Source organism: Chiloscyllium punctatum, chromosome 22 (assembly GCF_047496795.1).
Source record: "Chiloscyllium punctatum isolate Juve2018m chromosome 22, sChiPun1.3, whole genome shotgun sequence".
Lineage (NCBI taxonomy): Eukaryota > Metazoa > Chordata > Chondrichthyes > Orectolobiformes > Hemiscylliidae > Chiloscyllium > Chiloscyllium punctatum.
In genome coordinates, this window is record NC_092760.1 from 21947177 (window position 1) to 21964792 (window position 17616).

At 43.7% G+C, this 17616-nt stretch overlaps 1 protein-coding gene across 1 annotated transcript in view; it reads left to right on the top strand.

The window, feature by feature from the left end:
* Window positions 1–17616, top strand: part of LOC140493446 (mucin-6-like) — a 266402-nt gene that overhangs the window by 202412 nt on the left and 46374 nt on the right. Inside the window, exons 29-30 of the mRNA XM_072591885.1 lie at window positions 8598–8739; window positions 8849–8959. Coding sequence (XP_072447986.1) covers window positions 8598–8739; window positions 8849–8959 — 253 coding nt within the window. The remainder of the gene's footprint in view (window positions 1–8597; window positions 8740–8848; window positions 8960–17616) is intronic.

Here is a 17616-nt window from a genome sequence, read left to right on the forward strand (position 1 = left end):
ACACGATGTGGGTGATTTCAAACAGAAATGAGTCCAGCACCAAGCTCATTTTAGTTACTGGCCATCCCAGGGTCAAATGAAGTGGTGATGCAAATGTTTCCTGGGCATCAGTATTCATGATGTAGCATACAGCTTTCACACTACAATGTCACTAATGGTCAGTTGCGATATAAAACCTGGCTCTAACTTAGAGCAAGCAGTGCTAGAATGTGGAATAGATAGGGCTGCATACTGTTTCACACTGCCTCGGGCAGCAGACTTGTTCCAAACTCCGTCCTGCCACAGGCTGTTCACATTGCATTGGACTGCAGACTGATATGAAGGGACCCTGCTCTGTAGTTGGCTCTATTGGCCTTGAAAGCTTGGCCAGTCATCACTGGAGACATTTAGGCCTCACCAGCTCAGGTCTACTGGGAGAGTCCTGGCCAAATACAAGCTCACCCTCCTCAGCTGGAACCCCAGCAGGCTTTGGTATCACAGGCAGGTAAAAGGTAGACCAGCTGGGCACATTTAGAGTATCCTTGAAGCAAAGGAGACTGAGAGGGGACATGATTGAGATATATAAAATTATGAAGGCATAGAGAGGGTAGATGGGAAGAAACTCTTCCCTTTGTTGGAAGGACAAATGACTAGGGGACAAAGATTTAAGGTCAAAGGGTTTAGAAGAGGTTAGGAGATGGGCTTTCCTCAGGCTACACAGAAAGCAGAGACGCTGCTGGGCTTTCTTTGCTATGGAGCTGGTATTGAGGGTCCAGGTGAGATTCTCTGCTAGGTGTATGCCATGAAATTTGGTGCTCTTCACGATCTCCGGGGGGAGCTATTGATGTCCAGTGGGGCGTGGTCCGTGCTTTCCTGAAGTCAATAACCATCTCTTTCATTTTGTCCACATTCAGAGACTAGTCGTTGGCTCTGCACCAGTCCGTTAGCCACTGCACCTCCTTTCTGTATGCTGACTCGTCATTCATGCTGATGAGACCCACTGCAGTCGTACCATCCGCAAACTTAATGATGTGATTTGACCTATGCATCACTGCACAGTCGTGTGTCAGCAGGGTCAACAGCAGTGGACTGAGCACACTTTCCTGGGGGGGTCCTGTCCTCAGTGTGATGGTGTTGGAGATGTTGTTCCCAATCCAGACTGACTGAGGTCGCTCAGTCAGGAAGTCCAGGATCCACTTACAAAGGGAGGTATTCAGGCCCAGCAGACTCAACTTTCCAATTAGGTGCTGAGGAATGATTGTGTTAAATGCAGAACTGAGATCTATGAACAGTGGTCTGAGGTAAGGTGTCCTCCTTCTCCAGGTGGGTAGGGCCAAATGGAGGGCCCTATAATTAGTTCTGTCATCACCTTGCCCCTTTAAAGGATTGAAGCTTGTCCCTAAGAGCTACTGACTATTCGAAAGCCAGCTGCTCATCAGTCTCAGCAGCACTTGAAATAACTGCATAGAGACTGGCTCCTGATGAAGGGCTTTTGCCCGAAACGTCGATTTTGTTGCTCCTCGGATGCTGCCTGAACTGCTGTGCTCTTCCAGCATCACTAATCCAAACTCTGGTTTCCAGCATCTGCAGTCATTGTTTTTACCTATCCTGTCACCAAGTCAACTTTTATTTACTAGTGCATAATACAGTGGCTGTGGCCAGCCAGTTTGAAGTCAGTCCACAGTGTAGTCATACCTGGTACATTTGAAAATATTGTGATGTTTAGAGGTCAGTCATCAAAGCTTCAGGACATCTCTGCATGAGTTCCTCAGTGTACTGTCCTATCTTCAGCTGCTTCAATGATGAACTTCCCTCCATCGTAAGTTCAGAAATGAGAAGCTTTACTGATAATTACATTGTGCTAAACACCCTTTGTGATTCCTCAGCCATTGAAACAGTCTGTGTCAAGACTGGGCTTGGACAACCTTCAGGCAACTAACATGTGCACCACATAAGTGCCAGACATCTCCAACAAGAGAGAATGTAATCAACACCCCTAAATATTTACCACTGTTTCCACAACTGTCAACATCTTTAAAGTGTCCATTCGCTCGAAACTAAACTGGACAAACCATATTAATACTGTGGCTACAAAAGAATACCAGAGGCTAGGAATCTGCAGCAAGTAACTCACCTCCAGTGGCAATTTGAAGTCATGCAAAGAATTTCAGATTGAAAAGGGTCTGATCATACTGTGTTAAGGAGCCTGATGGCGTGGGGGAAGAAAACGTTGCACAGTCTGGCCATGAGAGACCAATATGGTCTGGTATCTTCTGGCAGATGGCAGTTTGAGTGAGGGGTGTTTGGGGTCTTCCACAATGCTCGCAACATCTCAGTTGTCATCCCTGAGTTTGCTGAACAAACGTTTTACACGTCCAATCACTATGAATGGGCATCCTCAATGGCCAGAAACATTGAACACATGAAAGGATCGGAGTATTCAACCTGCAACCAAGTCCAGGGTTTACCTGGCCATTCCCCTGAATACGAGGGTGCTGGTGGTGGCGGATTTTGCCCTTGTTGGCACTCTGGGCACTGCCCCACCAATGCAGCTATGTCAGCATCCAACTTTGCCCACTAGACATAGCTTCTTGCTAGCATTTTCATCTTAGAAGTCTCTGGATGACCCTGTTGGAGATTGGCCAGTATCTGACAGTGACCTTTACTAGGGACAATCATCCTTGCTCCCACAATAAAATGTTGTCCTTTACAGTAATCTGGTCTCGCCAGGTAAAAAGATGTTTCAATCATGGTTGCAATGGCCCTTCTGTTTTCCCCCATTATCACCTGCTGTTTTAGTTTCACTGTGACAGGATCTTTTTGTGTCCACAGTCAAATATTGTCTGCGGTGACTGGAAGAGTGTCTAGAAGGTTTAAAACTCAAAAAACTGATTTTTCCAGGGGAAGCACCACCAGTCGAGTAACTGCTAGTGGAAGGTGGCTCAAGGCATCCAAGTTAGCCACTTGTCTTCCTTCAGTAGCCCTAGCAGGGGTTTATGATCTGTTAAAATGACAAATTCCCATCCAAGTGGAACTTGCACCAAAGCTGATTGCCAAACCTCCCTTTTCTGTCTGGGCATATTTGCATTCGGCATCAGCCAAAGTTCAAGAAATATACGCGATTAGGTGTTCCTCTCCATTGGGCCACATAGAGCTGTAGGGGGAGGCATGGCATGTCAGCACTACTTATTGCTTTAGATCATAGTGGGCAATAGCTGCATTTTTCACTTCCCCGAGGGCTGCTTCTTGGCGTTGCAACCATTTCCAAGGCTGACATTTTGTAATAGCAAGTGAATGGATGTCAAGGTTACATATGAATTTTCCATAATAGTTCATTAACCCAAGAAAAGACCTAAGTTTCAGTACAGACATGGGAGCCAGGGCTCCTTTGATCGCTCTCACTTTCTCCTCCAACTGGTATAACCCATTTTGATGAGTCTGTAACCGAAGTAGGTCACTTGCAGTGCCTGGAACACACACTTTTCCCATTTAAGGCATACACCTGCCAGTGAGAAATATTTAAGCACTATGTTGAAGTTATGAATCATAGAGATATATAGCACAAAAACAGACCGTTCAGTCCAACTTGTCCATGCCGAACAGGTATCCTACCCTAATCTAGTCCCATTTGACAGCACTTGGCCCATATCCCTCTTAAACCCTTCCTATTCACTTCCGATGCCTTTTAAATGTTGTGATTGTACCAGCCTCCGCCACTTCCTCTGGCAGCTCATTCCATACTCACCACCCTCTGCGTGAAAAAGTTGCCCCTTAGGTCCCTTTTATATCTTACCTCTCTCACCCTAAACCTATGACCTCTAGTTCTAGACTTTCCACCCCAGGGAAAAGACCTTGTCTATTTATCCTATCCATACCCCTATGATTTTATAAACCTCTATAAGGTCACCACTCAGCCTCTGATGCTCCAGGGAAAACAGCCCTCGCCTATTCAGCCTCTCCCTATAGCTCAAATCCTCCAAACCTAGCAATGTCCTTGTAAATCTTTTCTGAACCCTTTCAAGTTTCATGACATTCTTCCAATAAGGAGGAGACCAGAAATGCACACAATATTTGAAAAATTGCCTAACCAATGTCCTGTATAGCCACAACATGATCTCCCAACTTCTACACTCAATGCTCTGACCAATAAAGAAAAGCATGCCAAACTACCTGCAGCTCCACTTTCAAGGGACTATGAACCTGCACTCCAAAATCTCTTTGTTCAGCAACACTCCCCAGGACCTTACCATTAAGTGTATAAGTCCTGCCCTGATTTGCTTTTCGAAAATGCAGCATCTCACATTTATCTAAATTAAACTCCATCTGCCACTCCTCAGCCCACTGACCCATCTGATCAAGATCCCATTGTACTCTGAGTTAACCTTTTTGACAGTCCATTACACCTCCAATTTTGGTGTCATCTGCAAACTTACTGACTACACCTCCTATGTTCACATCCAAATCATTTATAAAAATGACAAAAAGTAATGAAGCCAGTGCTGATCTTGTGGCACACTACTGGTCACAGGCCTCCATTCTGAAAAGCAATCCTTCACTACCACCCTCTGTCTTCTACCTTCATGCCAGTTCTGTATTCAAATGACTACTTCTCCCTGTATTGCATGACATCTAACCTTGCTAACCAGCCACCTTGTCAATCGCCATTCTGAAGTCCATATAGATCACGTATATTGCTCTGCCCTTATCAATCCTCTTTGCTTTTTAAGAAACTAGAACCCTTAATTTGGAATGGTTGCTAAGTGGATGTTCTCAGTCTAGCTGAGGCCTTGCACAAGCTTAAAAGTTGGAGTCCTGAGCGAATCTTGTTAAAGACAAATTGTGCAGATACAACCACACCAGTATCAACCTTCATGGGAGCTGGGTGACCATTTAAGCAAACATTAATCTTAATTGGCTCTGATTTGGGTGTTATTAAGCAATTTAATTGTTCTAACCCATATGTAAGGGGAACATTCCGGGATGTGCACTCTTCTGGGTACCAGCTTCTGACTTTTCCTACTCAAGTTAAGCCTTGTAGGACTCCTTTGCTGATTTGTCTGCATATCTGCAGCAACTACAATGTTTGCTGGCCCAGATCCTGAAGAACTGTTTAGTCACTTGACCAAGGCTCAGCTTTGTTGTGGGGTTCTGCCTGTAGGTTGGCCTGTGGTCCCTCTGCTCAGGACATGCCCTGTGGGAGGCTCTGCAGTTACGTACACTCGCGTCATGTTCCCCAAGCTCAGTTGGACAGGTACAAGTTGGTGCTTCTGCATGGTTACGTCATTAATCCCACATACCAAACAGTCTCTCAGTATCTCATTCAAGAATCACCCAAATTCTTATGCCTCTGCCTGTCGTCATAACCTTGTCAAAAATCTCAGTACAGATTCCCCCGGTTCTCTAACAGTCAAATAAAACAGATAGCATTAGAGGAGGTTGAGGTCATATTATTCCTTCACCAAATATGTCAACCCTTCGTGTCTGATACCTCTGGGAAAGTTAAGCCCCTTATAACCGAAAATGCTGCGGGTCCATACACAGTCAGAGGATTACTTATTGCTTTTCATCTGCCTCAATGTAATTTGCCTGGATAAAATAACACATTATTTCGACATACTGGGCCTAGTGTTCGATGGCAGGGTAAAATCAGTCAAGCTTCCCAAATAGAAGCATGGTGCCAAAAATGCTTACTCCAATTCCAAGATGACAGTTGCAAGCGAATGTTCTTCAGGCATGTCCTGTTTTCACCCAATACGACTGAAGTAACTGAACAGAGGCCAGGTCCTGTCACCAAGTTACCCCTTATTTACAAATGCACAGTACACTGGCTGTGGCCAGTTAGTTTGGTGTCACTCACAACTGAGGAGATTCTAATCGCTGATTATACTTCTTTAGAGTCACACCAAATGGCAGAGTCCATATCTGAGAGCAAATAGCCCACTCGAATGCAAGTCCACACACAGAAACAGATCCACATGCAGTGGTAAGGTTCACTCATGAGAACAGCTTCCACCCGCAGATACATGGTCCGTAGGCAAAGGCATTGTCCTCACACAGGGGGTCAGTCTATCCGTGAAGGCACAACACAGGCTGAGTCGTGGTACCGAGCCATCCTAGAACTCACAAGTTTCTGTAGCAGTGCCACTGGTTGTAGCCAGCCAGTACAGGAACCAGTTCTAACGATCAGCAATACACACTGGCTGTGGCCAGCCAGCTCGGAGTCAGTCTCTGAAGTAGGAGATTCTAATCTGTTTCTTTGTTTTGTTTTCTCTTTTTGGTGCAAGACACAGTGAGAACACTAAGTGAGAAGTATCTTTATTAATATTCCACCACCAGGAAACACTCCCATGTGGCCAATGAACCAGTGACAAGCAAAGCCCTGGGCGAGCAATGCCTGCATTTTAAAAAAAAATGAAGGGGAGGGTAGGGACTAAATAAAAATTGGATTGGAAGGGGAAATAAATAACTCTGATGGTTATTTTATTTTAAATCCTCCCCACTACTGCCAAATCGTGATCGTGCTTATTTCTCCACAGCATCCATGTTGTGTGCATGTCAACATAGGACACTGTGAAGAAACATTGAGTGCAGAAAACTTTATTCATGTTCCATGACCAGGAAGAAAACACAAACAAGTGGCCAGTAACAAGCAGTGCCCTTCTCTTCAAGGTCAATGTCTACATGAACAACAAAAGTGCTGGGGAGTCATAGAGTCAGGAATTAAATCAAAATAGAATTGGAGGGGGGAAGAAAACACTCCACTTGTCTGGTTATAGTTTTTTCAAAACCCCCCTGCACTATTGCCAAACAGCATTAGAGCTTATTCTTCCCCAGCACCCATGTCGTCTATGTGTAGATGTAGGATACCGTGAATAAACGAGTGCTGAAAACTTTATTCATATTCCCCACTAGGAGGAAGAAAAACAAAACCCAAGTGGCCGGTGACAAGCCCTTCTTTTCTAGGGCAGTGCCTACATGATCGAAAAAATTGCTGGGGAGGGTAGGGATATAATCAAAATAGAATTGGAGGGGAAATAGTTATATTTCCCTAGTTATATTTCTGCTAGTTATATTTTGTTTAACAAGTGTGTTAATCTTTATTTATATTCCACCACCAGGAAGAAGGGAAACACCCAAGTGGCCAGTGACAAGCAGTGCCCTTTTTAAAAGACAATGCTGTATGATCCAACATTGAAGGGGAGAGCAGGGATTAAATCAAAATAGAGTTTGAGGGGGAAATAATACACTCGGTGCCCACCTTTCCCTGAAAATCTCAAGTGTGTTGGTGGATACCGCGTGCTCCTTCTCCAGGGACACCTGGGCTCTGACATAACCGCAGAAGAGAGGCAGGCAATTGGCCCTGATGACCCCTCTGCTGGTTCTAGTGGTTAGCCAGGGCTTTCCTGATTGACCCAGGTTAACAATCAAGAACCTCATAGTTAATGAGGTCAACCTGGTTCCAATAACTATGGCCCTATTATGAGTGTGACTACTGCTGGAATTAACAGTTGAGAGGATTTTGCAGTTGCAGTTAGGTCAGTGGAGTCTGGTGACATCAGGGCAGGTCCTGCTGAGCTGCTGAGAATCGGGATAGATGGTTGGTGAGGATAAGAGTACTGAGTGTTGTTGGGGTCAACTATTCCTGCTGCTGGAGGAAGGATGTTCTCCCATTCGATGAGTCATTCATCCACTAGTGGTAAATATCTATATGATAACAGAAAGAGACCCTTAATTCACCACTGAAATGGCCCAATCGACCTCTGGGATGGAAGACCATTCTCCACCTTATCTACTGCTGATAAAATCCCATGGTGTTAGGAAAGTGATGGGTATTCCACCCAATGTTTTCCATCACCATTCAATGTGAACACTCTGACATCCCATCTTCTACATCGGGAGCGAGTTACTCCATGTGAGTTTCAGGCCTATGAAAGGAAAGGTAGATGAGGAATCAGTCAGAAATCGTAGAATAAATATTTTTTAATGTTTTGTATTCAAATATTTAACAAATTAATCCTGTAATCCCAATGGCACAAGCCAAAAGAATCACATCAATGGACTAACCAAATGCCGGTTCCCTGTGTCAGGGAAGTGATGACAAGCTGGGAATAGACATCAAAGACATTCAGCTCAGCTTGTCCCATCCAAGAAGGATGATCGCAGTAATTCCATTCATTGAACCTTAGTCCGCAGAGCACAACACTTTGGACACTGTCAATTCCTGACTATAATTCTAGGTTTCCCATGTAATTATTAACAATTCTTTCTAGAAACCCTTCATTAGGAATGAGGCCTCACCCCTGATGAAAGGCTTTTGCCTGAAACATTGATTTTCCTGCTCCTCGGATGCTGCCTGGCCTGCTGTGCTTTTTCAGCACCGCTCTAATCTAGACTCTGATCTCCAGCATCTGCAGTCCTCACTTTCACCCTGTAGACATGTTGATGATGAAGAATTAAATTCTGAGTTTGCATTTTTATTTTCTTATTACAAGCATTAAAAACAATTGAAGTTGTCTTCTTTTAAATGTCTGTTTAAATATAGTAGAAATCCTTAGAATAATATTGGTTTATCACCGAATATTCCTAACATGTTTCATTGTTGCTTTATTTTCCAACAGTGTGTGTCACAGTGGCAAATGGAAATGCGTAGCAAATGTGCACTGCCCTGCAACTTGTGTAATCCATGGTGAAGGGCATGTTACTACATTTGATGGCAAGACATTTATCTTCAATGGGAACTGTGAATATACCTTAGTTCAGGTAATAAGGCAAGAAATTCAAAGGTTTTTTTAAATGGTTTAAGATTTATTTTGCTGTTTGCGATTTCCTTTAGAGTAACTAATTATGTTTACTTATTTTGGCATTTTAGGACTCATGTTGTGTGAATGAAACACGTCCAAATTTCAAGATTGTGTCTGAAAATGTTATTTGTGGACAATCAGGAGTCACCTGCTCCAGAGCAATAAAGATATACATTGGGGTAAGACTGTTATTATGAATAATATGATAACTTAAGGGTCCATATTAACATTGAGATAACAAAATCAGATTAATACTAAGATTATAAAATCACATGGACTAAAAAGATGAAAAATTACCACTGCTTGATGTATATTCAATTTGCACAGCTCAGAAATTCACCATTATAGGTGTTTATGCTGACCTTCCTCAGAGTTCAAAGAATTGCAGCACTACATTGAGTAACAGCGAACGCATGTGAAAGAAAGAGAGCAACTCCTCCAATCATGCCATCTATCTCAACAATCATCACCACTCTCCAGTCACAGACATTGTATCTCGTGGAGCAGTGAGGGTGGGAGAGACAGTCTATGATGGGACTAGCTGGAGTGGTGAGGGTAGAAGAGGCAGAGTCTATGATTGGAGGAGTTGAAGTGGTGAATAAATCCCATGGCCTGTCATGAGTCTTCCTTGCCACAGAATGGCCCCTCAGTGTCAACTCACCCACTATGCATGATTGAAGTAGTGAACCATACAGTGAGAGATAGAGATATACATCACAGAAACCGACTCTTCAATCCAACTCGTACATGCTGAAGAGATATCCTAACCTAATCTAGTCCCATTTACCAGCACTTGGCCCATATTCCTCTAAACACTTCCTATTCATGTACCAATCCAAATGTGTTTTAAATGTTGTAATAGTACCAGCCTCCACCACCCCCTCCAGCAGCTCATTCCTTACACGCACCACCCTCTGCATGAAAAAGTTGCTCCTCTGGTCCTTTTTGAATTTTCCCCTCTCACCCTTAACTTGTGCCCTTTAATTCTGGACTCCTATACCCCAGGGAAAATACTACTTACCCTAATTACCCTATCCATGACCTTCATGATTTTATAAGGTCACCCCTCGCCTCCAACGCTCCACGGAAAACAGCCCCAGCCTATTCAGCCTCTTCCTAAAGCTCAAATCCTCCAACCTTGGTAACATCCTTGTAAATCTTTTGATCCCTTTCAAGTTCAATAACACACAGTACTCCAAAACTGGCCAAACCAATGCCCCATACAACTGCAGCATGATGTCCAAACTCCTGTCCTCTATGCCCTGACCAATAAAAGGAAAGCATTCCAAAGGGCTTCTTCACTATCCTATCTATTTGCAACTCCACTTTCAAGGAACTATAAACCTGCACGCCAAGGACTGTTTGTTCAGCAACACTCCCCAGGACCTTACCATTTTGATGCTCCTCAGATGCTGCCTGACCCCTGCTGTGCTTTTCCAGCACCACTCTCATCTAAACTCTAGTTTCCAGCATCTGCAGTCCTCACTTCTGCCATTAAATGTATAAGTCCTGCCCTAATTTGTCTTTCCAAAATGCAGCACCTCACCTAAATTAAACTCCATCTGCCACTTCTCAGCCCACTGTCCCAGTGGCCCATCTGATCAAGATCCCATTGTACTGTGAGGTAACTTTCTTTGCTGGCCAATACACCTCCAATTTTGGTGTCATTTGCAAACGTACTAACTATACCTCCTACGTTCACATCCAAATCTTTTATATAAGTAATGAAAAGCAGTGGATTCAGCATCAATCCTTTTGCCGCACCATTGGTCACAGGCCTCCAGTCTGAAAAGCAACTCTCCATCACCACCCTCTGTCTTCTACCTTCGAAGTTAAAAATCACACAACAGGTTATTGTCCAACATGTTTATTTGGAAGTTCTAGTTTTCAGAGCGTTGCTCCTTCATCAGGTAACTGGATTCACTCAATCTCTGCTGTCTATACCTGACATATGCTTCTTTCCTTTTCTTAACCAAAACCTCAATTCAATTAAGCATTCCCTACATCTACTAGCCTTGCCTTCATCTGAACAGGAATATATTGTCTGTGGACTCTCGTTATCTCATTTTTGAAGGCGTCCCATTTTCCTGCTATCCCTTTACCTGCAAGCATCTGCCCCAATCAACTTTTGAAAGTTCTTGCCTAATACCGTCAAAATTGGCCTTTCTCCAGTTTAGAATTTCAACTTTTAGATCTGGTCTATCGTTTTCCATCACAATTTTAAAACTAATAGAATTATGGTCACTGGCCCCAAAGTGCTCCCCACTGACACCTTCATTCATAACTTTTCAGTGACAAGTTATAATCACTGGAAGTGCTTTTCAGCATACCTCCATCCACTTTCATATATGAGCAGGGTAAGCATCAGATTCAATCAGTCAGATTAAAGAAATATCACTGAGATTGGAAGTTTCAATTTTAATTTTCAAGCAGCTGGGAGCGATCTGCTACTGCATGGGAGACCCAGATGTACACAAAGCTTGTGGTCAGTGGCTTTTAATAGAGCCACCTGGTTAGCATTTTGTTTCCGTGCTTTTCGTCCAATCTGTGCCAGTGGGTACGTTTTAGACCATCGTGATGCAATCTCAGCTCCAGCATTTAGAAAGCCAGTTCAAAGGGTGGTCATTAGAGGTGTTTGGAGATCTACTAAGGAAAGAAAGAAGGAAGGATGTGACACCAGTTTGGTGTGAGGAGTGTGACACCAATTTAGTGTGAGGGGAGTGACAGGATGATTGCTTTCTTGAAATATGCATGGACCTGTCATGTTTGGCCACATCGCAGATCTGAAGGGATCCAGTGTTGCCATGTCAGAGCTGAACATACCCTCACATTGTTATGGAAATATCAGATCACATGGCAGTTTTAGCAAACAACCAAAAGTACAACAAGACGAAGGATGAGAAAACGTGGATGCTGACTGTCATTCCCATTGTGAAGGTAGGTGTTTTCTGGTAGCTGAATAGTCCAATCATGTAGCCACAGAATCTGCCACAGTGAGGCAGGTGCTGTTTGAAATGGAGGGTGGCAAGCTCTGGGTTTTGCATTCTCTTTCCATTGCTTGTATTTGGCTTCATGTGACCACTTGGTGACACTTAAAGTGATTGGCACCTTCATGGATGCTTCTTCTCCAGTTTGTGTGTTGCAGGACAAGTGATTCCCACAATTAGTTTCTACATAAGAAATGAACATGTAAAATTGACGTGTGTGGGATTGGAGGACATGTACTAAATAGATTGAGAACTGATTCGCAGACAGGAAACAAAGACTAGGAATAAATGTGGCATTTTATGAGTGGCAGGCAGTGACCAGTGCGGTACGACAGGGATCAGTATGTGAATCTCACTTAATCACGACGTATATCAATGAATTATATGGAGAAACTCATGTTGTATTTCTACATTTGCAGATGACACAAATTTACATAAGAGGGTATGCAGTGAAGTGTATGCAGATGTGATTTGGACAAGTTAAGTAAGTGGGCAAATACATAGCATGATAAATGTGAGGTTTATCCACTTTGGTAGCAAACACAGGCAAGCAGATTATTATCTGAATGACAAAAGATTGGGAAAGAGGGAGGTACAAATGAGACCTGGATGTCCTTTGACACCAGTCACTGAAAGCACACATTCAGGTGCAGCAAGAAGTTAAAAAAGTAAATGGTATCTTTGTCTTCATAGCGAGCAGTGATGTCTTGCTGCAACTAAATTGGGTAGTAGTCAGCTCATTCCTAGACTATTGTGTGCAGTTTTGGTAATTGAGAGTACAAAGAAGGTTTACCAGACTGACTTCTGGTAAGGCAGGACTGACATACAGGGATCAGTTTGGGCTATATTCACTAGATAGTGGAAGTATGATGGAGGGATCTCATATAAACTGATTAAATTCTAACTGGATTAGACAGGATAGATGTAGGACAGTCCAGAAGCAAGGTTCACAGTCTAAGAATAGGGGTTAGGCATTTAGGGCAGAGATGAAGAGGAATTTCTTCAACCAGAGAGTAGTGGCCCGTGGACTTCACTTCTACAGGGAACTGTTGAGGCCAAAACATCAGCAGACATCTGACAAAGGTATGCGTATAGTTTGTAAAATTAAAGGGATCAAAGATAGGGTGAGAAAACAGGAACACGCTACTGAGTTGATCAGTCTTGATGATATTGAATGGTGGGACAAGCTCAAAGGGCCCAATGGCTTACTCCTGCATTCTATGTTTCTGTGAGTCTTGCTTTAGACCATGTGTCCAGCATCACAGTTGGTCATGTGTGATCAAAGTTTCAATACTGGGGATATTGGCCTGGGAGAGGACACTCCCATTGGTATGCTTCTCCAGCCAGTGGATTTTGAGGATTTTGTGAAGACTGCACTGGTGATAACGCTCCAGGGCTTTGATGTGTCCGCTTTCCATGCTCCAAGTCTCTGATGCATACAGGAGGCTTAGGATCCTGACTGCTGTATAGACCAGTTGGTCATTTTGAGGTGTTGGAACAATCTGTTCCTCAGTTGCCCATAGGGTGCATTGGAGTCGAGTTTGGAGTTCATCTTCAATGTTTGTTCATGCCAAGTAGAGGCTCCAAAAGTTTAGAAAATTATCCACTATTAATTTTGATGGTTGGGGTGTAGGCTGATAGAAAACCATCTTTTTCTGGATGTTTAGTCTGAGGCCATCTCTCCATGAGTGTGTCAAAGATAGTTTGTAGCTCAACCTCTGCACACATACAGGCGTAGTATGCTGACTGATGACAGAAGTTGGAGCAGTCTTGGTTCCGGCCTTAAGGATAAGGTTGAATAATTCCCACTTATCCTGTAGGATAGCTTCACTCTGGCAGGAAGCTTCATAGAGATGGGGTGGAGTGGTGCAGCAAAGAAGATGGAGAGGAGTGTTAGTGCATTGATACAAACCTGCTTGACCCCAGATTGCACTTATATTGGGTCTGTGGTGCATCCATTGGTGTGACCACAGCTTGCATATCATCATAAAGCAACTGGAGAATGGTGACACATTTCTGCAACAGCTGAATTTGAGGAGGACATTCCAAATTCCGTGCTCACCAACTGTGTCCAATTCTGGTCACCCTGTTACAGAAAGGGTATTATTAAGTTGGAGAGAGTTCAGAAGAGCTTTACCAGGATGTTGCTGAGAATGGAGGGTTTGAATTGTGAGGAGAGACTGTATAGTCATAGAGATGTACAGCATGGAAACAGACCCTTCAGTTCAACCCGTCCATGCCAACCAGATATCCAACCCAATCTAGTCCCACCTGCCAGAACCAATCCTTCCAAACCCTTCCTATTCATATACCCATCTATATGCCTCTTAAATGTTGCAATTGTACCAGCCTCCACCACATCCTCTGGCAGCTCATTCCGTACACGTACTACCCTCTGCGTAAAAAAGTTGCCCCTTAGGCCTTTTTTTTATATCTTTCCCCTCTCACTCTAAACCTATGCCCTCTAGTTCTGGACTCCCCAACCCTAGAGAAAAGACTTTGCCTATTTATCCTATCCATGCCCCTCATAATTTTGTAAACCTATATAAGGTCACCCCTCAGCCTCCACGCTCCAGGGAAAACAGCCCCAGCCTGTTCAGCCTCTCCCTGTAGCTCAGATCCTCCAACCCTGGCAACATCCTTGTAAATCTTTTCTGAACCCTTTCAAGTTTCACAACATCTTTCCGATATGAAGGAGACCAGAATTGCATGCAATATTCCAACAGTGGCCTAACCAATGTCCTGTATAGCCAAAACATGACCTCCCAACTCCTGTACTCAATACTCTGACCAATAAAGGAAAGCATACCAAACACCTTCTTCACTATCCTATATACCTGCGACTCCACTTTCAAGGAGCTATGAACCTGCACTCCAAGGTCTCTTTGTTCAGCAACACTCCCTAGGACCTTACCATTAAGTGTATAAATCCTGCTAAGATTTGCTTTCCCAAAGTGCAGTACCTCGCATGTATCTGAATTAAATTCCATCTACCACTTCTCAGCCCATTGGCCCATCTGGTCAAGATCCTGTTGTAATCTGAGGTAACCCTCTTCGCTGTCCACTACACCCCTAATTTTGGTGTCATCTGCAAACTTACTAACTGTACCTCTTATGCTCGCATCCAAATAATTTATGTCAATGACAAAAAGTAGAGGGCCCAGCACCGATCCTTGTGGCACTCCACTGGTCACAGGCCTCCAGTCTGAAAAACAACCCTCCACCACCACCCTCTGTCTTCTACCTTTGAGCCAGTTCTGTATCCAACTGGCTAGTTCTTCCTGTATTCCATAAGATCTAACCTTGCTAATTAGTCTCCCATGGGGAACCTTGTCGAACACCTTGAAATCCATATAGATCACATCTACTGCTCGGCCCTCATCAATCTTCTTTGTTACTTCTTCAAAAAACTCGATCATGTTTGTGAGACCTGATTTCACACGCACAAGGCCATGTTGACTATCCCTAATCAGTCCTTGTCTTTCCAAATACATGTACATCCTATCCCTCAGGATTCCCTCCAACAACTTGCCCACCACCGAGATCAGGCTCACTGGTCTATAGTTCCCTGGCTTGTCCTTACCATCCTTCTTAAACAGTGGCACCAAGTTTGCCAACCTCCAGTCTTCCAGTATGTCACCTGTGACTATCGATGATACAAATATCTCAGCAAGAGGCCCAGCAATCAATTCTCTAGCTTCCCACAGAATTCTCTGGTACACCTGATCAGGTCCTGGTGATTTATCCACCTTTAACCGTTCAAGACATCCAGCACTTCCTCCTCTGTAATCTGGACATTTTGCAAGATGTCACCATCTATTTCCCTACAGTCTATATCTTCCATATCCTTTTCCACAGTAAATACTGATGCAAAATATTCATTTACTATCTCCCCCACTTTCTGTGGCTCCACACAAAGGCCGTCTTGCTGATCTTTGAGGGGCCCTATTTTCTCCCTAGTTACCCTTTTGTCCTTAATATGTTTGTAAAACCCCTTTGGATTCTCCTTAATTCTATTTGCCAAAACTATCTCGTGTCACCATTTTGCCCTCCTGATTTCCCTCTTAAATATACTCCTACTTTTTTTATACTCTTCTAAGGATTCACTCGATCTATCATGTCTGTACCTGACATAGGCTTCCTTCTTTTTCTTAACCAAACCCTCAATTTCTTTAGTCATCCAGCATTCACTATAGTTACCAGCCTTCCCTTTCACCCTGACAGGAATATACTTTCTCTGGATTCTTGTTATCTCATTTCTGAAGGCTTCCCATTTTCCAGCCATCCCTTTACCTGTGAACATCTGCCTCCAATCAGCTTTTGAAAGTTCTTGCCTAATACCGTCAAAATTGGCCTTTCTCCAATTTAGAACTTCACCTTTTAGATCTGGTCTATCCTTTTCCATCACTATTTTCAAACTAATAGAATTATGGTCACTGGCCCCAAAGTGCTCCCCCACTGACACCTCAGTCACCTGCCCTGCCTTATTTCCCAAAAGTAGGTCAAGTTTTGCACCTTCTCTAGTCGGTACATCCACAATTCCTCTCCATCTAAATCTTTAACACTATGGCAGTCCCAGTTGATGTTTGGAAAGTTAAAATCCCCTACCATAACCACCCTATTATTATTACAGATAGCTGAGATCTCCTTCCAAGTTTGTTTCTCAATTTCCCTCTGACTATTGGGGGTTCTATAATAAAATCCCATAAGGTGATCATCCCTTTCTTATTTCTCAGTTCCACCCAAATAACTTTCCTGGATGTATTTCTGGGAATATCCTCCCGAATACAGCTGTAATGCTATCCCACATCAAAAATGCCACTCCCCCATCTCTCTTGCCTCCCTTTTTATCCTTCCTATAGCATTTGTATCCTCAAACATTAAGCTGCCAGTCCTGTCCATCCCTGAGCCATGTTTATGTAGTTACTATGATATCCCAGTCCCATGTTCCTAACCATGCCCTGAGTTCATCTGCCTTCCCTGTTACACCCCTTGCATTGAAATAAATACAGTTTAATTTATTAATCCTACTTTGGCCCTGCCTGCCCTGACTGTTTGACTTGCTTCTGTTCTCAACTGTACCAGTCTCTTTCCTCACTATCTCCCTGGGTCCCACCCCTACCCGCCTTACTCATTTAAATCCTCCCTCGCAGCTCTAGCAAATCTCCCTGCCAGTATATTGGTCCCCTTCAATTTAGGTGCAAACTGTCCTTCTTGTCCAGGTCACTTCTACCCCAAAAGAGATTCCAATGATCCAAAAATGTGAATCCTTCTCCCATACACCAGCTCCTCAGCCATGCATTCATCTGCTCTATCCTCCTATTCCTGCCCTCACTAGAACATAGAACATAGAACAATACAGCACAGAACAGGCCCTTCGGCCCACGATGTTGTGCCAAACATTTGTCCTAGCTTAAGCACCTATCCATGTACCTATCCAATTGCCACTTAAAGGTTACCAATGATTCTGACTCTGCCACTCCCACAGGCAGCGCATTCCATGCCCTCACCACTCTCTGGGTAAAGAACCTCCCCCTGACATCCCCACTATACCTTCCACCCTTCACCTTAAATTTATGTCCCCTTGTAACACTCTGTTGTACCTGGGGAAAAAATTCTCTGACTGTCTACTCTATCTATTCCTCTGATCATCTTATAAACCTCTATCAAGTCACCCCTCATCCTTTGCCGTTCCAATGAGAAAAGGCCTAGCACTCTCAACCTATCCTCGTACGACCTACTGTCCATTCCAGGCAACATCCCGGTAAATCTTCTCTGCACCCTCTCCAAAGCTTCCACATCTTTCCTAAAATGAGGCGACCAGAACTGCACACAGTACTCCAAATGTG